Below are 25,589 nucleotides of genomic sequence, written 5' to 3'. Positions count from 1 at the left end.
CTACTGGCGTTGGGCGGAGACAGGACATGATGTCGTGTGTGTGACTGCATGTGTTTGTGTGAGACTGCAGAGCCATAAATCAGAGTCCATTCGCATGTTGGAAGTGCGTGGGGAGACGGCCTCATGTTTAACCTTGCTGTAGTGCTCCCTGCCATCCCGAAACATCTGCTCACCTCAATCTGACGACCTTGCAGAGTAAACGTCCAACTTTATCTCTCGCAAAACACACTCTCAATCAGTCCTGCCCCTCCTCTCGGCTTCTGTACATACAGTATCTTCCAGAACTGCGCTGTGGTGAATCTCACCCTCAGGCTTTTTCAGCAAAAAAAAAAAAAAAGAAATGAGAGGAATTGATTATCCGGCACATCTAGCACGATTCCTTCTCTCCCTCGTCTCGTTTTCACGCAGTTGCGTAAACCTCAGCCTGCAGAATCCAACTCATCACGCACTAGGATGCTTACACACACACACACACACACACACACGCGAGTACGAAAGGACAAATCCTGCGAGGGGGGACGGAGGAACAGGGGGATGTGGGGGAGGAAACATCCTCTCATGCTCACTTTCACATCCCTCCCTCCCTCCCTCTCTCTCTCTCTCGCTCTCTCGCTCTCTCGCTCGCATCCTCCAGGAGAGCGAGGTAAGGAGGTGGTGGAGCGCTGTGTGTGTGTCGAGTCAGTGAGGCTGTTGAGATGAGCACATCAGAGCTGGAGTCAGAACAGAGCGCAGATGCCCTAACATGACACCGCACAGATACCTCTGCGCTCCGATGAAGGTAAGTCTGAGAGGAGGGAGAGAATAGAGTCCGATTGTGTCACCGTTGAATGGGGTCTCGATGCCATCGTGCCTCTTGAGGAGGATCTGCATGCTGAGAGGAACAGAGAGCCGGCGGGGATCACAGGATTACCCCATCGGCGACCCCTGTCCCATTGAGACGCCAATCCACAGTGCCACGGATCTAAACCGCCTTCCAGCACGCGAGGTTGTGTGTTTCCCCAGCGTTCCCGGGTTAGAGAGTGAGCACGTGTTTTAGTGCATTGCAGGAGTTTCGCAAGCCTTGTCAGTTGCATTGCAGGAGAACTTGCATGTGAGTGCATGCACGTGTGCGTTTACGTGCGTGTGCGTTGCGGGAATCTAGAGGAGAACCGAGTGAATGTCTGTCGGCGGGAGTCATATCGATTCTCCCTGATTCTTGGTTACAGGGGTATTAGTCCTCTCGCCTGGGGCTGCGAATACAAACTGAGATTGTCCTCCGTCTAGCCTCTCTGGTCCTGTCACACTTAAGAGTCTCCAGATAACTCGGCTCGAAAAGCAGGGAACAAAGCGGGGGCTGCTCGATAAAGGGGAAGATTATTAAAGCCAGCTCCGTCGTGGCTTCAAGCGGAGGGAATGAGTGCGAGATTGTGAATTTTTCATAGTTTGCTTGCAGCTTGCCTAGCTAATGTGCAAAATGTGCTGTTTCACTTTTTCCTTCACTCATGTCATGTTTAAATATACATGGAGTTACTAGAAACACAAACATTATGCAAATTTTGTATCCTCTAACCTTACGCTTAAACTTAACTCTCACTCTTCTAGATTTTCCTTAAGACTTTATTTAGTATGTTTACTAAGCAGTTTTTCCCCGTGGGGATTGTTGGCTGTTGCTCATAAATGGGAGTGATTTTAGTTTTTACTATCCTCGTGGGGATATTACATTATAGACAAAGCCTGATCAACACACACACTGGAGTTTTCAGCCTAATCCATTTGCAGAATTGTCAGTGTTTGCCAGAGTTTGCGCATCATTTAAGCCAATGGTCGCCATGGCACAGTTGATTCTGATGGAGTGACCTTTGACCTCTTTGACTTTACGAGAATTCCCTAAACTCTGAGCAAAACAGCTGCGTCACACACACACCAAAAGCCTTACTCAATTACCTTCTACAATTTTACTGCCAGTGTGAATTACTAAAGGGAGAATTATTTACTGCCTCAAACTAGTATGACTTGAATTTATCTGTGAATTGCAAAAGAAGAAATTTGTTTTCAATGCAACTACAATTAATGTGGGATGAAATTATGTTCCTCACACAGAACTATTTCATGGCTTCAGAATATAGTGCATGTCACATGGAATATTTCTTATAATGCGTTTGTGTTCTTTGTGAAGCTCGAAAGCCTCAGCAAGCTGTTTCACTTGTTGTTCCATAAAAAAAAAAAAAAGTCATATAGATTTGAGCTTTATTTATTATTTTTGTTTAATGTGGTTTTCCATGAAAGAAGCCACAGATTTGGAATGGCATGAGGATGAGTGCATAATGGCATCATTTAAATTCAGAGCCGGGCATAACATATTCAGCAAAGTGAGCACAGAAAACACTTGCAATCCTGACCATGCAGCAGAAATACGGTTCTCTGAAGCCACGGTCAGGCTAATTGTTGAGTGATCTTACACTTCACATTTGTGGAAGTCCCAACTGTCACTGAGTTACCTTGAAAGAAACCGACTTTGCACACACACACAGCGTAACTGTGTTTGTGTTGATGTGTGTGTGTGTGGACGTGCATCAAATAGTAAGTTGCACCTCATTTGCTCCCAAAGTCCGTGCTCCATTTGTATTGTGTTAGGTGAGATCCGAGCAGAAAAAAGTCCTCAAGCGCAATCCATCTCCTTGTTCATAATTAGATCAAACTTCTGTCTAATACATTCAGAGTATCTTCGCGTCTGCTGCAGTTTGAGAGGAATTCTATTTCCTGCTGCATTGATCCGTATGCTCTGAAAGGCTAGCGGTTTAAAGGACAGGTCTTTAAATTAAATCTTATGGTGGGTCGTTCATCTTATGCTGTACTTTTTCAACTTTGCTCAGGTCATTTAACAATTCCAGCTTAATTATTAAGAGAAAATAAACAGGATGGAAATCAAAAGTCAATGGTCAAAATTCTGATACGATCATACCGATTTGTTTATCAAACAGAATACAGTGTTTTGCAGTTATTAGTTACACCGAATCCATTGAACTTTGTTCTGGCGGTTGTTTTCACATCAACTGATGTCACTTCCTGACAGATGATGTCATTGAGGAAATAACTTTTGTTAAAGAGATATTACAAAGGATTTTAAGGATGGAAATTAATATTGAAGACAAAATATCCTTTAAATTGATGACAAAAATACATTCGTATTATACCAACAACATTGTCAAAACAGTGTTTTGCATTTAACATTTTGATTATAGAAAGTAACAAGGGAAGAAACTTAGAATTCTAGCAAATATTGGGAAATAAATTGGGAAAAAAATGGCAACATACTAGTGAAATATATTTAGTTTATATTTAGTTCTACCTCATGATATTGATCAAAATAAACTCTCTTGACAATACATAAAATACATAATTATAACAAATTATACATAGAAAATAGCGAGCTAACAAGTGAATAAATCAGACAAGACTTAAGAAGACAAATAAACCAACAAAAGACTAGAATACACAAGGAAACCAAGAAATAAAAGACATGAACTACACCGTTAAGACATAACAAAATAAAAGACATGAAACTGTGCAAGAAATGCAAAATAATTAACCATTCACATCTTTGTCAGACATATCAAGTTGGACTTTTATGAAAGCTTCAGCTTCTCCTGCACGTGACCTCATGTAAAAACTCCAACATTTAAAGGTATTATAACCACTTTTACTTTTGTTCCTCCACTTTTTTTTTTTTTGCAAGAGATTATAAAGGTATGAATTGCAGAGAATTGAGTTAATTGAGTGATTAGGTACTTTGAAGCTCTCTCGGTGTTGTGAGTGTTGCCATAGAAACGAGTCATTTCTGAGTCTGAGGATGCGAACAGCTCAGCGTAGACGTTATGGTAATTCTCAAATATGTGAAAGCAGCATCACATTTGAATGTAGATCTTCTTTTTACACTCCAGCCTGTCACCGCAGCTCTGTGACTTATAGAGCTGACGCGAGCAACACAGCGGGAAGTATCGGCACTCGTAAAACAGACGATCCGCTCCGTGCCGTAACAGAGAATCATTCCTTCACCTTCTGCCTCATAAACACGGCAGGCCTTACGGTTGTGTGTGCCTGTGTGAAACTGACAGCGTGCAATAAAAGCAGACATAACAGATAATGAAAAGGCAAGGTGAAGGAACAAAAGGTGTGGCTAAACGGCAGATTTATAGTTACATTCAGGCCTGGTTTCTGCATCGAGATGCACTGCACACGATGCTGCCGACACACTTACGCAAACAAATCAGAGATGCATCAGGACATCTGATGTGTATCTGAAAGAAAACAAGCTCAAGCCTTCGCTAAATATAGCAGGTATTGATTTATAAGCATGAAAAGATGTGCTTGGAGAAATATTACAACAAACACAATCAAAAGTTTTCCAGACGCTTTATTTTAGCTGCATCCAATCTCTGCAATAAATAGGACATCTTTGGCCGTGAAAGACTGCAGTGTGTACGTGTGTGTGTACTTAGTTATCTTTGTGAGGACCAGTTTGAGTTTTAAACCATCAGAGTGAGGTCCCCAATTTCTGACAGGCTTTAAAAGGCTGTTTGAGGGTTAAGGTTAGAGTTGGGATAAGGTTAGGGATTGCATTATATCAATGAATGTCCTCACGAAGATCAGTGTCCTCACGTCATACAAACGTGTGTGTGTGTGTGTGTGTGTGTGTGTGTGTGTGTGTGTGTGTGTGCATGAGATTGCATCAGTCATTCAGAAGTCAAGAAGGTGATCAATGTCAAATCGATGAAGCACCATATACATTGTTATAGATGTATATATTACATTGGTATACATGGTTGCAACATTAGAAATGTGAGACATTTGTTCTGTGATGCTTTTAAAGACAGAAGAGTTTCAGGCCTTTTTCAGTTTCTCTCACGCAAAATTCCCAATCGTGTGAATTTCCAGTGAGATGACTGGATTTTACCCGAAAAAAAAAAAAAAAAAAATCACCTTTTTGTTACAAGATAAGGTTTTATTTTTGTAAAATATATATTTAAACTGAATACATCCTTCAGGGCCAGATTTACTAACAGCTTGTGCCAGCACAAACCCGATTTTGGCATTAAAAAACTACTGTTTAGCTGTTTTACTAAAGACTTGCAGTGAAACATTAGTTATATATAACATTATTTTTGCTTCTGATCTTGTTGCATATGCATTTGTAGGAGTTTCCCTTTCAGACGCGAGAGTATCTAAATGAATCATGCAAGGTGATTTACTAAGGTTTGCGCTATAGTCAATTTACTGGTATATGCGACATTATTTACCGCCCAAAAAAAGCACGTCTTAAACCAGACGCTAATTTACGCCGCTCTTGATAGAGTGCATCGGTCATTATATAAACTTTCATTTACGTCAGTAAATCAAGCGCAGAACTTTCCACCCCCATTGGCGCTTTTATGGAATTACGCTCTCAAGCTAATTTGCCCTGTTTAGTAAATCTGGCCCTTTGTGTATAATGAGGCATAGATTTCTAAAATATATGTTTTTTCCTTTTTCGCAATACTGTTATTGAACCGTGAATGGAAATCCAAACAGATTGCATCATATAGGTATCCAGCTTGCTCAGTATAGAGAATAAGAGCTTTGATTTCCAGTACAGTGAACTCTGATGTACAGTGTGTTTGTGCAGAACAGATGGTCTGTCTTCGGGAGGATCTGCCGGCGAGTGAATGGCGCTGCACCAATCATTTCACGTGTGCTGACATTTTGAATATTTCCCAGAGATTCCCCAGAGATCCCAGTCCATTATCACTGGATTACAAGTGTTCCCAAAAGAAAAGGATTTAGCATTTAGCAATTTCTGTTTGCGCACCACTTTATTGACAGACTTAAGGTGTTTAAGTGGCCTTGTTGAGGCTGTGATTCAGTGATCGAGGAATGCTAATTAGGGCAGTTGGACACGGCGCTCACTTTGGCAGACCCGATGCTGCAAATCACTTCAGGGAGCTGACAGGCCATCTGATAAACACGGGAGAGAGTGTTGAAGAGCCTGTTCTCTACTTAACACAACCCACCCCCAGCAAACACACACGTACACATCCAGTCAGGACCGCCTAGAGAGCACGGCCTTGTTAGCACTCTTGAGTGAGTGTCATTGGACCAGGGATGTATGCATTCATGCACACCCTATAAAGCCTTTTGGAGTGGGTGTGATTTGGCCGCCGATGTGAACTTCCCGAAGCATCACTTGTGTTGGTGTGGGACGGCGAGGAAGGTCGCTGTCATGGCGCCAGTGCCGGCTTAGTTTCAGCCACTGCTATTCCTGTCACTGATAGGACGCTCTCTCCGAGACGCACTCCTTTCATTAGGCTAATTGTCCTTAGTGTGGACAGGATGTCTTCTTGAAGGCTTGGTGTCATTCAGAGCGATAGGGACACTAATACACACTTGCACGGCTGAACACACACTTGCAGGCGAGTGAATGTGGAGCTGGCAGCGAGCCGCGCTGGATGCTGTTCGTTCCAGGGGCATTTTAACTCATTTGCCCCGACTAACCTCAAAGCGTCATAACAGTTTCAGATATAGACAGCCGAGCCATCATCCGCTGTGTGTGCGTGCGTGTGCGTGTGCATGCACGTTCAAACACATTCGCACTCACACCAAAGACGACGCTGCAACGAGGACATTGACGAAGTGTCCGAACGCAGGGTATGTTCAATCTCTCATAAAGTAGACTTTGTTTTTTAGGTCCCGCTGACCTGAAGTTACGACACATTTGCATGCTTGTGGTTCTCATTATATGCATGTAAACAAATAAACTATTTAATTGTTTTCTAATAAGTGTATTATTTCGACTCAAATCATTTCAGCTTTATATTTTAGGATTTAAAATATAACCCCCTGAAGATCCCTCAAGTTTGGGAAAACCTTTTTTTTAAAGGGATGGTTCATCCGAAAATCTACTTTTTATCATAATTTGCTCACCCTCAAGTCATCGCAAATCTATATGAATTTAGTCAGTCATTCTTTTTAATGCAATTTCAATGCAAGAGGACTAGTACGGTGAGCGGGAGGGGACATGTTCTGTTCACTTAGTTTTGTCGTGGCCACAAGATATTAATTTGTAGGAACGTCACATTAACTCATGGGAACGTGATAAGTTGTGGTTGCGACATGGGCGTCGGAACCATTGTATATGACTGGGACAAGACCCACCCACTTTTTTTTTTGCTTCTGATGCCCATGGGTTGCGAGATAATCTTTTGGAGGTAACGTCATCTTTATGTCGTGGCCACGCGATGTAAAGTTGTGGCCTTGAAATCCTAAAGGAACGACATATCTTTCTCGTGGCCACGACTTCATATGTTGAGGGAACAAAATCTATTTCTCGTGTCCACGAGTTAAATGCGTAAACAACCTGCGTGACCTTAGAAGCCTGGAATTATCAGAAATGGATAGGCCTATAATAAGATTTATTTTATTTTTAATTAAGAATGACAAAATAAGGGCGGAATTAAGAACTGATTATATTAATATATTAATGCCTATAGTCTATGCATAGGCAACATCGGACATAATATAATAGGCAACATGTTAATATAATAATTTCTTAATTATTATAGGCCTATCCATTTCTAATAATTCCAGGTTGCTATGGTCACCCAGGTTGTTTACGTATTTAACTCATGGCTACGAGAAATCTCAAGGCCACAACTTTACACAAAAACTCGCGTGGCCATGACTTAAGGATATCGTTCCCATGACTTATTATCACTTTCCCACAAATTAATATCTCATGGCCACGACAAAAGTGAACCGAACGTGTCCCCTCCCACTCACCATAGACTATAGCTTTTAAGCTTTTAATCTTCAAAAAAAGGATGCATAAGTATCATAAACATTTTCCATGATGACAAACTATATTTAAACATTTTCGATAATGCCTTTTCCACATAGTCATCATACGGCTTCTGAAAACTTTGAATACAGCACACAAGTCAAATGGACGACTTTCATAATTTCATGGCTCCCCTTTAAAGCTTGACAGCTTAATATTTGTTCATTATGAAATTATTTGTTCAGGCAACTGTGTTTGACTAGTTGGGGCAACATTTGGGGGAATTCTTTTGATCTAGCATGGGTTTTTATGTTGCTTCAACTAATTCACATTTAGTTACAGTGTAAAATGTGCTTGTGACAGTGCCATTATTATGACCATAGTTTATCAAACACTGAAAAAAATTATAGATTTTTTTTTTTTTTTTTTTTATGCATGTGATGTTGCAGGGCATTCAAATGAATTTTTAAATTTCATCTTCTACAAAAGGGCTTATGAAGTGTGTAGGCAGCAGTGATTTGCACAGGGACTGTGTGGATTGTAACACTGCTACAGAAATGCTATGTTGAAGAGTCGAAAGAGGAAGCTCTACGCTGTTTGTTTTGATGACTCTTCAGAATTGCTTACTCCTGCGAAATAAAAAGGGAAGAGAGCAAAAAGCGCAACCCCTCACTGCAGGACATGGATGAATGAACTCATCTCTGAGTAGTAAAACGCTCCGCCGCAGCGTGAGCTCGATTCCTCCTCCAGCAGTCATTGCTGTCCCATGTGTTTGAGTAGATCGGGTTGTTGGACATCTCTGGGACTGCAGTGTGTTGTTGACAAAAACACGTGGGTCATTCCCCAGACATTGCAGGAAATGTCTCTCTTTGCGATAAAGCAGCTGGTCCTATTTGTTTAGGGAGGTTTTAACAGCCCTGCAGTCTGATGACGAATCCGCAGGTCTAGCGCATGAAGTGTTTCCCAGCATGTTGCGCTGATCTCCTATAAGAGGCGATGATGAAGGGGTGAGAGCGTGTGTGAGAATCCTCCCACTAAACCCTGCCATTCAAACACTAATTAGTATTGATACAAGTGCACGCCTGGAGTGTCTCACTCACGGGACAGAGATCACCTTTCAGAGTGAAAAGAAGCTGATGTTGACAAATTATGCGGCGGCATTTTTTTCCAGTGCAATTAAAGCAGTCTGACAGCTAAAACTGTTGCTGTACAAACATCATTTCAGCCACTTAGAGATGTTGATGCCGGTCTGAAAGTAATACAGCATTCGAGAGCTGACTTCTCTGCCAGAAGCCTGCATTCTCCACCATATAAATATCTCACCAGAATAAGTTTCCATGAACAGATGTCGCATGTGTTTCGATCCAGTGATGCAGACATAACTTTGAATTAGAATACGCTTAAAGTACGATTCCTGAACGAATGATTCATTCGGTTGATTTGAATAATTCAGAAACACACAGCACAACCAGTGTAGTCCTATTCCTGAACATATGACTCTGATAAAACAGTTCTGTTTATTGGTGAATCAAACGCATACAGTGTAGTGATTCTTTGACAAATGACTCTTATGAATCAGTTCTTTTTAGTGAATCAAAAACATACCGCCCAGTGCCGATTCATGAATCAGTGACTCTTATGAGTCGCTACTTTTTAGTGTGAATTTATCAAATACACAGGCCCACAGCACACAAATTAGATTAGATTAGATTCAACTTTATTGTCATTACACAAGTACAGGTACAAGGCAACGAAATGCAGTAAATGTGTTGTACTTAAAGGAACACGCCGACTTTTTGGGACTTTAGCTTATTCACCGTATCCCCAGAGTTAGATAAGTCCATACATACCCTTCTCATCTCCGTGCGTGCCGCAACTCTGTCTGACGCACCCACCGCTAGCCTAGCTTAGCACAAAGACTGGAGGTAAACAGCTCCAGCTAGCATACTGCTCCCAATAAGTGACAAAATATCACCAACATTTTCCTATTTACATGTTGTGATGTGTATAGTCACAGCGTGTACAAATAACAAGGTCACATGAGACACAGCCATCTTCTAACCGTGTGCATACTGGGAACTATATTCTCAGAAGGCGAAGCACTGCTACTTCTGCGGAGTGATTTGCTTGCAACGTGAGCTTGTGTCTTTGTCCATTTCTCTCTCTCTCCCGTGTCTTTGTCCATCTCTCTCTCTCTCTCTCTCTCTCTCTCTCTCTCTCTCTCTCTCTCTCTCTCTCTCTCTCTCTCTCTCTCTCTCTCTCTCACTCACTCATCTGGCTTGCAACCAGACTCCAAAATCACAAAAAGCATTGCTCCTCTAAGAGCTCGATAAGGAGCTTGTTACCTCCTCAGAACAGCCAGATAAGCAGGAGGGAACAGTCTCTGCTCTGGCTCAATTCACCGGCGTGCAACCATCATGGAGCTGCACAGGGACCGTTTTGTCATGAAATGTGGAAATGGCAGAGGACAGAATGTTGTGGAGGCCTGCCGTCTGTCTGTGATGTATTCTCCATGTGCATTCGGATGCGGGTCACGTCAGTGTGCCCTTTCACTGCAGACCTGTCAGTCAACACTGTATTCCTGAGTGGATGGCAGCTCTGACGTGCCATCTGCGCGCAAGCAGGGCCGAGCAAATAGAGATGAGTGATGTAACTGCGGTGGAGTGGAATTAGACAAATAAGAACAAGGGTCAAACAAAGGACTTGAATCTCCAGTGAGGCCGGCCTTCAAATTCCTGTAAAAGTACAAATTGTGTGTAAATTTACAAATTGAATTTAGCTCTATTATGAGAGGCTTTCTATCTAGGGTGCACTAATTAGTCAGAGATCAGCTGTCGGCCAATGCATATAACACCAGGTTTTGTGTGTTTAGCTCTACGCGGTGCTGATTATCTCATTCCCGACTGTGAGGGTTATTTTCTCTAAACTCAAGCTGTGTGTGTGGCCATTACAAGCCATGGAAGAAAAATACGCACTAGCATTTTGTGGTAATTTGCTCCCGGGGTTCATCGGTTCACCTGATTACTCTACATTGATTTACTCTTCTAGATGATCAATACCTATTTTAAGGTCTTTTTTTTAAGCAATGGGGGATTTGAAAAATATCCCCCTAAATAGAGTGTATTCTCTCTCTCTCTTTGGTTCTCACTCTCTTCCTTTTTTACACTGTTTCTCAGAGGAAAAGATATATACCATTACTTAAATAATATCCTAAACAGCTTCCAGATCGCTTAGCGAGTGAACATGACTAGCATGACTTGCAGATATGCTGCCGGGGATCAATTTTTTGCTGTCATTAGTCACCTTATGTAAGCGATTAGCATAGACGACGTTGCGTGACATTACCGACGGGAGCACAGGTGCAGTGTGGGAGTGACCAGGATCTGGAGCTGAATGATTGCTTAATGCACCATGTCATAACATCTGAACTAGAAGTTAAACTAACAGAAATCCAGTTTTCCATAACAATGACCCGTTAATGGAAACAAAACAGTACTGTAAGATGTAACGTAAAACTTACTCCAAAACCTAGTGAACGTAGGCAGGGGTGTCCAAACCTCGCAGGACAGTCGTCCTCCGGGAGCAGGATCGGACACCCCTGTGTTAGCGCAGGTTGATCCTGGAACAACAACAAAAATAAAAAAATAAATAGAGTGAATAAATGAACATTCCAATCGACCTGAGTTTGGCTTACAACCAGGGTTAGATGTTTCTACATCAGTGTAACATCCCACTGATGTTAGGGATAAGTTATGGCCAGGGTTAGGTTTAGGGGCAGGGATAGGATTAGGACTAAATTTTCGGACAGAAATATGTTGATCCAGGAACACATCTTACTTGGCAAAATCACAGTGCATCGTAGACACTCAATTTAAAAAGTCAAAAAAAAGTCAACAAAAAAAAAAGCTAATGTTTTAGCAAATGTAGTGCCTATGATTTGGACAAACTGAATAAAATAAAATAAAATAAAATACACTCTAAAAACTGCTGGGTTGTTTCAACCCAACTTTGGGTCAAATATAGACAAACCCAGCCGTTGGGTTAAATTTTTAAATTACATTTTTAACCCAACGTTTGGATTTGTCCATATTTGACCCAAAATTGGGTTAAAACAACCCAGCATTTTTTACAGTGTAGTTAAAGCAAACGGAGTGTCTATGATCTGGACATAATGAATAATATATATATATATATATATATATATATATATATATATATATTTATTTTTATTTATTTTTTTTTTATTATGACACTCCATTTGCTTAAACTATTTTATTTAATTTAATTTTGTTTATTAATTATGTCCAGATTATTTTTTATTTTATTTTATTGTTCAGATCTTCTAACTACAGAAAAGTCTCAATAAATTGGCTCATTTAAAGGTGCTCTAAGAGATGTCACGTGTTTTTTAGGCCAAAACATTTTTTGTCACATCCAGCAAACATCTCCTCACTCGCTAGCTGCCTGTCTCCTGAACACACTGTAAAAAAAACACGGTCTCTGTAGACACACCAGGCTCCACAAACGGCAACAAAATCAAACTGGCCCAGCCTGGACCACACAACATAACAAACAGTGTTCCAGCCAATAACCGACAAGAATGATTTGGGGGTGGGGGTTGGGGGGTTAGTGTGTGTGCACATGAAGGGAGGTGTGGGGAGTGGAGGAGAGAGAAGCATGAAGAGGGAAGTTAGCTAGAGGAGAGATGTCCTAGACAACGACAACGACTAACGTTAAAAATGTATATTCTTGAGAACGTTGATATGGCCGACACACGACGTTCCGATGAACAAATAACAAAGAATAGGGAAAAGGAGAAGGAACACGCAAAGTCCCGAATTTACAGCAGAAAAGCGTTAAAAAGGTGGCGAAAATTCAGGTGGATCTGTTTTTGCTGGACAGGCGGGTAAAATCCAGTTTAGTTTTTCTAAATGGTTCACGACTGTTTCAGGAAGCACGGAAGGGAGGGGACGGGATGAGGAGGAGGGAGGGTCGAGCTAGCCTCCGTTTTGTTTGACAAAACTTTGAACGTCAACAAGAAGTGACGTCACCCAACATCGCGTAGAGCACCTTTAAAAAAAGACTGATCAAAAGGATTCGGGATGTCATCTTTTTTGTCCTACACTACAGAAGCACTGTTTGTTCAGGCCGTATCAGCTCAGAGTGTAGCTCAATATATATGACAGGTGAACACTAAAAGTGTCAGAATAGAGATAGCGAGCTGCCAGGAGCGAGGAGTACGCAGAGGTGCTCACCCAGGTTGGCGTAACTTCTGTGTGTTAGTGTGACGGAGAGCTTGACTGGATGATGGAGACAGCAGCAGCTTTCATGGCGTGACGGTGCTGATGCAGTCGGTCTTTAGGGAGCAGGGAACAGCTGAGACTGCCAGCCTGTTTTAGGCACAAATTAAACTCAATCCGCACACTCAGAAAGTACATCTCCCTTGTGAGATTTGATTTAATCCTTCAAGTTACCATCGAAGATGTTCTCCCAAAGGTGTCCGTGTGTGTGCGTCTTGTTCCGTCTTACAGTCATGTCATGTCACATTTAAAAAAAAAACACTCTATTTAATGAGAGAACCTGAGCAGTCAGGTTAAGTTATTCTGTTTGCCCATTAGAGAGTCAAACAGCCATGGTTGAACAGCTTTTCCCGAGGTGTTTGACATGATAAATCTGTTTATTCACTTCATTGAGAGAGGCTGAGACAGTGAGTGAGATATTAGCTGATCAGATTAACCCTGATTTAGAATGAGCCGTGTTTCCTCATGTGAATCTGTAAACAGTGGTAATCCTAAAACCAACCATTCCATATTCCCATAGGACACAATAAATCCATGTAATGACATTTGTCCATCCAAAAGCAATAATGGTAATGTATCAAGGTTTAGCTCATGCTCAGACTAGTAAATCTCTAAGTTCATTGACTATTCATTATAAGGTCTACTCAATATTGTTTTCCCCTATTTAAAAGTTTTACACACAAGAAAACATGTTTAAAATCATAGTGTGCATTGGTTATTTCCTAAGCAATAAGCATGGGCGATTATGTTGTTTTATTCTTTTGAGTTATCTCTCTCTGTTTCAGGTTTGCAGTCGAAGCTGAGGATGGCAGGAGATTCTCGCGTCCACATGGACCACGACATGGAGATAGGAGTGACTCCGAGAGAGGTCAGCCGGCCCCATATCACTGTCAGCTTCAGCTTAAATGAACATCTACTGTAGTAGATCACCCAGCCTACCTGCATGCAAACCATACAACTATGCATATTATACAATAAAAATAAGAGGAATGTTTATTTATTCATGTTTTCAGTATAGTTTAATCATTAATAAATCAAAAGACCTTGGCCTTCAAATATATATATATATATTTTTTTTTTTATTAATAATGTTGGAGGCTGAAAAACACTGGGAACTAAATAATGGGTGAGGAACGTAATTAACTATACAATTCAGGCAACAATTGTCAATAATCTGCATTGTGTGCTGTTCTTACATTATCATTGTCAGGTCATTCAGAGTTGGTTGGTTACACATTCAGAGTATTCAGAGAACTGTGTAATAATCTAATATATAAATATTTTATATTTTTATAAAGTTCTGTATGTTGTGTGAATATTGTACATGTAATTGGTTTAAGTGTATTTAATATATAATAATGAATGCATATTTTTATATTAATCCTATAATTTATATCATTATTGCATATTTTCATTTATGACTTTAAAATGAATACTGGATGTAATATCTATCTTGAAGTACAAAGTTGGAGGCACACCAATTACTGAAAATTGGCTCTTGTTGTAGATATTTTGCGATGTTTACAAAAAGTGTCTGTTTTATTTATTTATTTATTTTTTAGCCCAAGATCTGGCTTTGTTTTACAGAAAATAGAAGGACGCAGGTGTGTGTGCAGCATGAGGTCTCTGTTTGTGCCAGTTTTTTTTCATAAGCACTTTAAAGCTTGCCTATAATTGGCTGCCACCACCTTAACATGATACCACGTTTCAATTAACAACCAAGTACAATCTTCCACAAATGGAGAGACAATGTGCCAAAGCGTCCTTGTCTCATGTGGAGGACACTGTGCTGTTGAATTGGGAGGGGGGGCAAGGATTCTTATCCGGGCTTGCCAGTGTCCCATAGGGAAGAGGAAGGCAATGGGGGAAGTGTCCCATTGAGCTGTCGTAGTACAAAAAAAAATAAAAAAAAAAATGGACTGGGGCCAAGGATAAAGAGCGAAAGAGAGTCATGGGGATAAAAAGAGCAGCAATAGTAAAAAAAGAAAAAGCCACCAGTGCTTTTACAATGTTGCAGTAATCTGCATGTGATGTGTGTGCCGAGACGTACTGTGAAAATGTCATGACAGTAGCAAAGATCAGAGCACTTACGTTGTTAGGAAGGAACAGCGGGAACGTACCTCTGCTTGATGTTGGCAACTATGTGATCCACGGCTGTCATTGCCTGGCTTATAGCAGCCAAGTGAAGAGATAGGACTGAGGCATATGGGAGCTGTTGACCTGGCATGCAAAATATGCTATATGATTCTGGTGGGACTAGATTGCAACACCATGTGTTGGAAGCATCACATCCTGCATGTAGTATTCCTCAACAAACCAACGGTCTCCCTAGAACTCCCTACCAGTGATGCTTAATATAAGTCTACAGGTTCAGACTTGCTGATATTGTAGCCCGTTTTATCATCATCATCATCATCATCATTATTTTGAATCAGCTCCTTACTGTGGAAGGAAAAGCTCAGCAAAGATTTCTATGTCACATTGATCCTGTTACCCAAGAATGAATTTGTTACTTTTCTCTCTCTTGCAGCAGGTGAAGAAACTCCCCAAGCACCTGAGGGAATCACAAATCCCTACGGATCGCACCCACCTCATCTCAGATCCTGTTAAGAAACCCCGCCAGCGCTATGTACAGAAAGACGGCAAGTGCAATGTCCATCATGGAAACGTTCAAGAGACATATCGCTATCTCAGCGACCTCTTCACAACACTGGTCGACTTACGTTGGCGCCTCAGTTTCTTTATTTTCACCTTGGTCTATGTGGTCAACTGGCTCTTCTTTGGGTTTTTGTGGTGGCTTATTGCGCTCATACGAGGAGATCTCCTACACGGCGATGAGGAGGGCTGGACCCCATGTGTGGAAAACCTCAACAGCTTTGTCTCGGCTTTCCTCTTTTCCATTGAAACTGAGACCACCATTGGCTACGGCTACCGTGTCATCACGGAGAAGTGCCCAGAAGGGATCATACTTCTACTGATACAGGCCATCTTGGGGTCCATTGTCAACGCCATGATGGTGGGCTGCATGTTCGTAAAGATCTCGCAACCCAAGAACCGAGCAGAGACGCTGATGTTCTCCCACAAGGCCGTGATATCTGTGAGGGACAACAAGATGTGCCTGATGTTTAGAGTGGGTGACCTGAGGAATTCCCACATTGTGGAAGCGTCAATCCGTGCCAAACTCATTCGTTCGCAGCAGACCAAGGAGGGCGAGTTCATTCCGCTCAACCAGACGGATATCAACATTGGCTTTGACACAGGAGACGATCGCCTCTTCCTGGTGTCGCCTCTCATTATCTCACACGAGATCAATGAGAAGAGTCCTTTCTGGGAGATGTCCCGGGCACAGATAGAAAAGGAAGAGTTTGAGATTGTCGTCATCTTGGAGGGCATGGTCGAAGCTACAGGTATGTTCTCCTTGACATCAAGCAATTCAGCTCTTGACCTGTAAGTGTCATAGTCTCCATGAGTAAGAAATGACATAAATAAAGCTTTACATTAACCCTCTATACTATCAGTCATTTGGAATGGCTTCAAGGAGCAAGTTGTGCATTAACTGCCAAGCTCTGTAGAGCAGTTGACCTCAATGAATTTTCCATGATTTTGTTTGTGGTAAGCGAGAAACTTAAAGGTCAGTCATTTAAATATACAAAACTGCTCCGGCATTATTCATTTGCTGACAGTGCTGAGTCATCCCTTCCATAAGCATGCTGACTACACGAAATAACATTCAAAAACTGACAAGAAGATAAATGTTTTGATATTGATGCTGTATTTCCTACACATGAGATGGGTTGGATCTGAGAGCCTCTTGTGGTCTGGCTTGCCATGTCCTTGCAAACCTGTCCAGGCTGGAGTTGTGGAAAGAGGTGAAAGGTGATGAAAGTACTCCGGGTATGTTCCACTCTGCTGGAGGGGATCCTTTGGAAAGCTTATTGGAGCAAAAAAAGTTTCTTTTTCCACTCTTCATTTTAATTAACATTGTTCCAGTTCTTAGGTCAGTGAAACTCAATAACGGTCAGGCAGTTCAATGAGGAAACTGCTTTTAAAATGTCTTTGAGAGCACAGTATTATACCTTAAGACATCAGTAGGCTACACTCAAGACTGCAGGCAAAAGTGGCCCAAATCCGATTTTGTTGCTCAGACCAGATTTTTTTTTTATAACGGTGAGAACAGCGCAAACCTTGTGGAATATGATCTTTTCGATTCTGATTTGGGCCACTTCAATATGTGGTCCTACAGCATGATCTCATGAAATGCGCTCTCTATAGCACGCATTGCATTTATCATGCAATTTATAAGCGACAATTAGTTTTTACGTGCATGATAAGCAGTTTTCCTGTGCATATGAAATGCACCTTATGGCGTGTAATACGCACATACCCCACACCATTAATCCAACCCAAGGGGTTTACAGTGCATATCATTATGCACGTAAAAAAAATACATTGCACGATAAATACAATGCGTGCTATAGAGACGCATTTCATGAGATCGGGTTGAGTCCTAAATCAGATGTAGGTCGGATGTTTTGCAATGCGACCTCGGTCTAAACAGTCATATCGGAATTCATGCGACTTTTACGTCACTCTAGATCAACATTCGTCACAATTCTGTTTTTGATGGGATGGTGAGCTGTTATACTCATAATTATCACGGTGACAGCTCTATACAAGCAAAACTTGAGACTCAGTGCTGTCTTTCTGCTCATCCTCGTCTGTGTCCTTCTTATCGCCTGCGCACAAATTCGCTGGCTTTTGCGGCACATCACCTATATATAAATAAACACGTAAATGCTGACTTCAGTAACATGACAGTGTGCTGCGTGCCGTTATCGTTCTTGTGTGCATGCGGGTCAGTTCAGGACCGTAACCAATTAAAGCAACACTAAAGAACTTTTCCTCTTCGGTCCCCCTACAGGTTGTAAGCGGAATTGTCCATTACCGCTGTCATAAAAATAATTTCGCCGCACGCACGCTCGCTGTTTATCCAGCACCGACTTTAGAATGTTGCATGATTTTATGAAAGTATGATGTATTGCGACATCAGAAACGAAGAAAAGCAAAATAATGACTATCGTAACGCTTGCCGTAAAGCAAGTCAAATTTGTAGTTTCTTATGTCTCATTCGAACTACAGAAACGCTACCCGATCTGGCAAACTTGCAGATATAAGCAGATATAAGGCTGCAAAGCGAATCCAGAAGTGCCTTTCACCCTGTTACGACTTTATAAACCACTGAAACGATTTTAGTGTTGCTTTAACACTCAAATCTGATATTGGCCACATTTAAAAGACAATTGTGAACAGTCAAACAAACAAAACAAAAATCAGATCAGAACAATACATCAGGACTGAGCATTAAGGCTTACAGTGTGCACGTAGCCTAATACACATTACACAAGAGCCCAGGGTGTTGTGGCATTCAGATTGATTATTAATAATGCTATTAATGGGGAGGTACTGTAGCAGTCCTGAGACAGTTTGTTCAGTTTTCAGGGCCATCTAATTTTTAGTCCATTACTTTAAAAAATGTGTCATAGTCTGCTTAACGCAATCAATGTAATATTATTTAGGAACAGTCTTTACTAGGTTAAGCAATACCAGTTTAATACCTGGGCTTTAGCAGCAAACATATGCCATCTGAATATGAAAGTGGATGGATTTATCAAGAGATCTCTTCTCAACTACTTCGTTAACCTTGCAGAACACTGTGTGCAATATTGATTTGAGAAGATTTCTTTATTCTTGGAGCTGTTTGGGGAATAAAGAGGCCTGTATTGTCTAATTGCAGATTCATTCCCAGGCTGAAACATTTCCCATGGTTTATCAGATATATCAGGTGAATGTTTGCAATTCAAATTACTTATTGGGCCTTTGTCCAAAAAGAACTTACACTGCTAATCTAAATCCAATTCATTATACATGCTTCCCCGTGCAGGCATCCATTTTTTTTTGCTTGTTTTGCAGTGAATACCAATGAGGATTCTGCAAAGAAAAGGTGAAAAGCAATGTATGATTTCATGCATTCATAATGCAAAAATTTGCATGTTTGGAGGTTTTTATACCACAAACATGCAATTCTTATTGATTGATTTATCCAAGGATCTAATGGGACGAATTTAATCTTACACTAACCTTGCTCTGGGCCCTAGACGCCATATGACATATCGTCAGTCTCCTCAACCTTCCTGTCACTTTGAAATGTTTTCCACTTTCCCATGTAGAGATGTGCCTACGTAAGCGCATGTCAATAGCGATGTGCTATGATGCCTTTGATCTACTGAAGTATGTGTAAATTACGCCTTTGACAGATCACCAGGTATAGATCAGGGTGCTGTTGGCCAGGATAAGCCTATACAAATAGGCTCGCTGACCAGATCGAAGTCATTGCTAATGAGGGATGAAGGCTTCCTTTAGATGTGCAGTACAGAGAGCTAATGACCTGGTGAGTGTAATAAGGTCACAAACAACCAGGTGTCTGATTTGTCAAATTTAGCAATGCTTTAATTCAGCCCTGGCATGTGTCAGAGATGATGGATAGCCGCTTTGGTCTAGTCTATTATTTTTCCAGTAGTGAGGGTCAGGAGTTCTATAGTGAGCCTCTCGAGTACTGCTTGCAATTTGCATGAACGTGACGAGACTGTAATGATGGTTAGTCAGATGTAATTTGCATCATATAATTGTTGCTTCATAAGCAGTTTTCATTTTAGAAACGTGCTTGATCCTGAACGATACGATCGGGAACAACAGCTTTTCCCTGATTAAAGATTCATCACACTGCAGAACAAGACATGCAAACATATTTGAGACACTCTGTTCCAAAAGCTACTGTGAGCTGACTACATAGGCAGCAGTTTAAAGGATTAGTTCATTTCAGAATAAAAATGTCCCCATGTCATCCAAGATGTTCATGTCTTTCATTCTTCAGTCGAAAAGAAATGAAGGTTTTTGAGTAAAACATTCCAGGATTTTTGTCCATATAGTGGACTTGAAGGTCCAAATTGCAGTTTCAGTGCAGATCCCAGCTGAGGAATAAGGGTCTTATCTAGCCAAACCATTGCTCATTTTCTAAAAATAAATAAACATTTATATACTTTTTAACCACAAATGCTCTTCTTGCACGTCCACGACCTGACCCTCCAACTTCAAAATCGTCTGTCATCGTTTTACCTTTTATGTATTCTTTTATTTTGTAAAGGGCGTTTGACTTAGTCTTTGCATGTTCGCTGTGTAAAAACTAGGTCTGTACTTCCGCCTATGTCACGCTTGACCTTTCAATGTGATTACATAATGTGTGGCTCATCACAGCTAGTGCAAGACGAGCATTTGTGGCTCAAAAGTATATAAATGTGTGTGTGTTTTGATGGTTTGTCTAGATAAGACCCTTACTCCTCGGCCGGGATCGTGTCGAGACTTTGACGCTGCATTGAAACTCACATTTGGACCTTCAACCAGTTGGTTCCCATTGAAGTCCACTATATATAGAAAAATCCTGAAATGTTTTCCTCAAAAACCTTAATTTATTTTTTAAGAAAGAAAGACATAATCATCTTGGATGACGAGGGGGGAGAGTAAATTAATTCTGAAGTAATCCTTTAAAGCTTCGTTTGCTACTTTTTGATTACGCTACCTCTTAAGATGTCTTCTGTTAAAAGCATTGCATACGTTATTTGCTGAGAAGACAAAAGCATTGCTATGAAATGTAAAAAATGTGAAGTGAAGTGATGTGCTTGCTATGATATTTTAGCAACATTAAGCCAAACTCTTTTCAAATAAATAAACTCTGGTGCGCTTCATGTGAGGAGCGCTACGTATTAGTACATGATGCCTACATAGCGCATTTAAAATTGTCATTGGTATTGCTTCTGAACTGGCTATTATGCAGTACAATTAACACTTAAAGTTTAGAAGCAGATCACAAATGTCTAACAATATGGATTTAAAATCAATCGGGTTTATTACCTATTAGAGAAAAATAACCTGCCATTGAATGCTTGTCTTCTCATCAGCATAATAAATGCCTAAAACACAGCAGCCCATTGAGTGCTCATAACCAGCCAGCATCTAACTAAATATGTCCGATGGCATTAAGATATAGGCCTCTCTGAGTTTTAAGTAGAGCCCATTAACTTTCCATTCATTTTGCTATTAATGAGTCTCAAAACCCACAGAAAAGAACTTGCTTTGAATTAATGTTCTATAACTAATATAGATTTTTAAAGGCTGACTTTATGAGGTGTTGTGTTGATTAAGGGAGGAACTGCGGAGGCAGTTTAAAGGTTATTGATGTGTGCTTGAACAGTTTACATTTTAACGCTGACTATTAGTGCTGGATTTTCATTTAAAGCTCAGACAAACCTGTGGAGAATTCTGGCGTCCTCTGAAGGTGGTGATTTTCACTTCTCATGTCTTTGCCACTCATGAACAATAAAATAAGTGAATACAGATTTGTTTAATTACCCAGGTGAGTTACATTTCTTTTAGTATTAAGTGTACTAATCCAAGCACACAGAGAAAAAGAATTATAATATAATTCATAATGTAGTATGTTAAAGTGAAATGATGAAAATGGCAAAGACAACAGCAGCTCCTATATTGGTGCTTCTTATCAGAGGAGAAATGATAGTACTCATATGTGTCAGTAGCTTTCAGTGTCACCGTTGTTCTCCACAAATAGGCATAGGAACTCCTGGCCTTGAGGTGCTGTGCCCTTATTTATAGATTTGAAAAGCATCTTCGTGCATGAAACCGGCCTTTGCTAGGTTACGGAGATCAACACACCCTCTCCATGTCTTTCTCATTCACTCAAACACACACACGCACAGAGAAAAAAAGAGAGTAAACTACAATGCTAAATGAGTTACACCCACTCCCACACACTCTTGCTGCTCTAAAACATGTGAAGTAAAAGCAGGGGGAGTCAGAGACTCTCAGAGCGTTACGTTCATTTACGTTTCAATCAATGCAACATTGTAGATCAGTGGTTTTCAATTGGTTTTGCTTCAGGAGCCAGATTTTACATCAAGTGGACACCCAACGCAGTACTAAGGTACTAGGTACAAATTTACTTGGAGAACTTAAAGATGAATTTGCACCAATTTTCTAAAAGTACCTTTTTATTTATTTTTTACCAATGCATGACTATATTATTAATTGCTGATTTCTTTTTCCAATTAGCATTCAGTGATCTTTTCAGAACGGGCCTGCAACCCATTTTGGGGTTTTGACGCACCAGTTGAGAACCACTGACGTAGATTGTGACACTGTTGGCTTTATATGCTGGTGTGCTTTAATTCTCTATAATCTGTAATTACAGTTTTATCTATGATATATGACATCACTGAGTATTATACCTGTAATCATGAGGTTTTAGTCTAGTATTATTCCTAATGTTTTTCAAAAACATAAATGCAGTGATTAACAACTTGGACTTTTTCCGTAATTACAGGTCTACACTAAAAGTACTGCATGATTTTGAGTTTCTGATCCCATTAAGGCAAAACATAAATTGCTGAGGTGATGCAAGGCATGCATACAAATTTAGGGAATTTCCTTTTATCCTCTAGCTGTTTTAGAGGTCACGTGAAAGGATAATGACCATCTTGAGGGTTTGCTTTTTGTGTTTTGCATTCTGTCTTCTGTGTATGAAAAATGGACGTGATGGATATGGAAGTGGGAAGCACACAGCACATTAACTCAGGTTTACATGACAACTTAGCGATATGGGCCAACAATTCTGTTTCAAGCTGTTTTCAAATAACCGTAACTGAAGACACACACTGCACCAAATAGTAAATGAAATATGCCGTTTGATCACTGTAATGCCTTTGGCTTCCAGCTCATGCTACATTATTTCACACCCAAAACCTTTCAGGAAAGGAAATGTAAAACAATCCGCTTTACAAACAAACTTCACTTCCCTTGGGCACAAACCCACAATTGGTCTGAGAACCGCAACACTCCTGTGCAAAACGACTCATTCATCGACCCATTTATACGTATATTGAATTACGTTTTATTTCGCAGTGGAATGTCATTCTTTTTGTGCTTATTATACATGAATTAATACATTTGAAAAAAAAAAAAAAAAAAAATCTAATAATTAATCTAATTCGCTTTGTTTTATTTTGCCGCATTTTATTTGCATTTTCATAAACCATGCAGCAAAGTTTCAATTATATTTCAGGATGCGTGTTTTTAAAATAAAGTCATAAAAATAAAGTTAACATATATAACAAACATCCTGCAATATAATTGAGATTAATTTGATTTAATTATTCTTACCACCATTTCCTGTTGCCCAGAAGACGACATAAAGCAAGTAAAAAGTGGCACATCTTACCCCCATGCCAATACGTTGATGGAATTCGATTCGATTTTATCACAGAGAGAAGAGAACATTGTGTCATTGAACTAAAAAAAATGATTGAAAGACAGAAAATAAAAGCAATGTTAAGCGGACCTTCTGAGCTCTATTCTTTTCTTGGCTCTAAAATGGGAACGTAATGTGAAATGCAGCTCACAAACTGATACGGCCCATATCTCACCCCAAAAGCTTGTAACTCCAATATCATCTGACCGGTACAGCTACTGTAAACATTGAGAGCCTGTCTCATAAATAATTGATTTCTCTCCCTCTCTCCCCTTTTTCTTTCCTCTGTGCGTGTGTGTGTGTGTATACATAACCATGCGCACGTGTTCATGTGTCTTTGTATGTACCCGCGTGTGTGCGTGTCTGCGCCCATATTTCCCTCCACGTATCCAGGCATGACGTGTCAGGCGCGCAGCTCCTACCTGGACTCGGAAGTGCTGTGGGGCTACCGCTTCACCCCGGTGCTTTCCCTGGAAAAGGGCTTCTACGAAGTCGACTACAACAACTTTCACGACATATACGAGACCAACACCCCCACCTGTAGCGCTAAAGAACTGTCCGCTCGATTAAAAGAGAGCCCACTCCTCCCTCACCTGCCTCTCCTCAGCCCCGACCTCAGGCAACACACGCCAGACCCCTTCTCCACCCAAACCTCACGGGACGACACGGAGAAGGACGGCGAGAAGCCGGCGGAGACAAACAATGGCTCCGCCAACCGTTTAGAGGAGAACCCTTGAGGGAAACCCTGCTCCGAACAGACTCAAGGACTTTGTAGTGACTGGCAAGCTTCTTTCCCCTTGCATGGAGAGATATCCTTGCAAAATCCATGCAATACGACCCTCTAGAGAGCCGAGCTGATGTGTAGATCAAGGTTAGACGCACAAACAGATGAGAATCCGTATATTTATACCGCACACGTTATTGACGCCTACACATACTCTGTTTTAGCTTTATAAACTTTGTCGTGCAGATTTTCATGGTATCGATCAACGCCCTGTACCTCAAGGACGAAATAGTAGCCATATATTGTACACATCAGTCCCACCGCAAATGAACGACCCGGAGGTCAAACCTCTTAATCGAACCGTAACAGAAAAGCAGCTTTAATAGAATCCCGATGCAAAGACTCTTACGAGAAATATGAAGCCAAACGCAACGCTTGTGTATTTAACCACGGCGAAGGCCCGCGGTGTCGGTTTCTTTAAGCTATTCTATTGTATGTTTTATCTGCATTATAATTACGCATTATAATGATCCATTTCCCCTGAAGGCCCGTTCACACCGAGACAAATAACTATAATAACTACATTAGCATCCACGCAATGTTCTGTTTATTATAAGCGCACATGCAGTTATGTTGTTTGCTGCTTTAAAAGCGTGAGCTCTCTAAACTCAAGTGGATTCTGATTGGCTGTCAATGACTTTATCATTCATTACCTGAAAAAAAAAAAAAAAGTGTGATTCCAATGCTATTTTTTTATAATGGTTTTATAATAGTTATGGTCTTTGGTGTGAACGGGACTCGACTCTTATTGAAGTGCATTATTGCATGTGTTCCGGCTTGAATTTGAGACAATTTGAAGGCTGGAGAATGTTTGCTGGTGCACCAGACATAAGCACAACCGCTGCAGTGGCAGACGCACAGTATGTAAACCTGCAGTACACTAAAATAACGGCGAAGAATGGAAAAATTGCACATGCATTGTCTCTGTGAAAGATTGGTTGACCTGCTGAGTTCAGTCTTGCCCTGTCCGCACTCCTGGACTCATATTTTGTCTCTATCACATTTGATTTGTGTGCGAGTTTGAGGCCACGCGTGCGTGAGACTGTCAGTCCCATTTCCAAGCGGTCCGAAGAACTGCTTTAAAGCATGAACCCTAACGCAAGTTCTATACACTTTCTGAACAGGGTATTTTCTATAAGGCATGCAGACTTCAAAAACACAAATGCTTTCTACAAAAACTGTACAACTAAATTATGGATGAAGGTGAGAGGAAAGAGACTTTAAAGAAGACTTCACCCCCTGCTGAGAGTTTATCTGCAGTTTAGAGGGATCTCACCAATGACAAGTCATTTTCACTGAATAATATTATATGCAGGCAATTTACATAAATAAAATGAATAA

General features: G+C 40.7%; 1 protein-coding gene across 2 annotated transcripts; it reads left to right on the top strand.

Annotated features, from left to right (window-relative positions):
• The first annotated feature begins 19 nt into the window (after nucleotides 1-19).
• On the top strand, nucleotides 20-25,589 carry kcnj5 (potassium inwardly rectifying channel subfamily J member 5). Of its 2 annotated transcripts, none has more exons than XM_084409050.1 (4): nucleotides 20-778; nucleotides 13,875-13,957; nucleotides 15,623-16,496; nucleotides 23,858-25,589. In XM_084409050.1, exons 2-4 carry the CDS (start codon nucleotides 13,895-13,897, stop codon nucleotides 24,199-24,201), a joined length of 1,281 nt encoding a protein of 426 aa, XP_084265176.1. In that variant the 5' UTR covers nucleotides 20-778; nucleotides 13,875-13,894; the 3' UTR covers nucleotides 24,202-25,589. The 2 variants fall into 2 exon arrangements, with proteins under 2 accessions (XP_084265176.1, XP_084265175.1); XM_084409049.1 differs by having other exon boundaries at nucleotides 15,620-16,496.

This window comes from Rutilus rutilus, assembly GCF_951802725.1.
Source record: "Rutilus rutilus genome assembly, chromosome: 5".
Classification (NCBI taxonomy): Eukaryota; Metazoa; Chordata; class Actinopteri; order Cypriniformes; family Leuciscidae; genus Rutilus; species Rutilus rutilus.
This window is presented reverse-complemented; position numbering and strand designations above follow the sequence as displayed.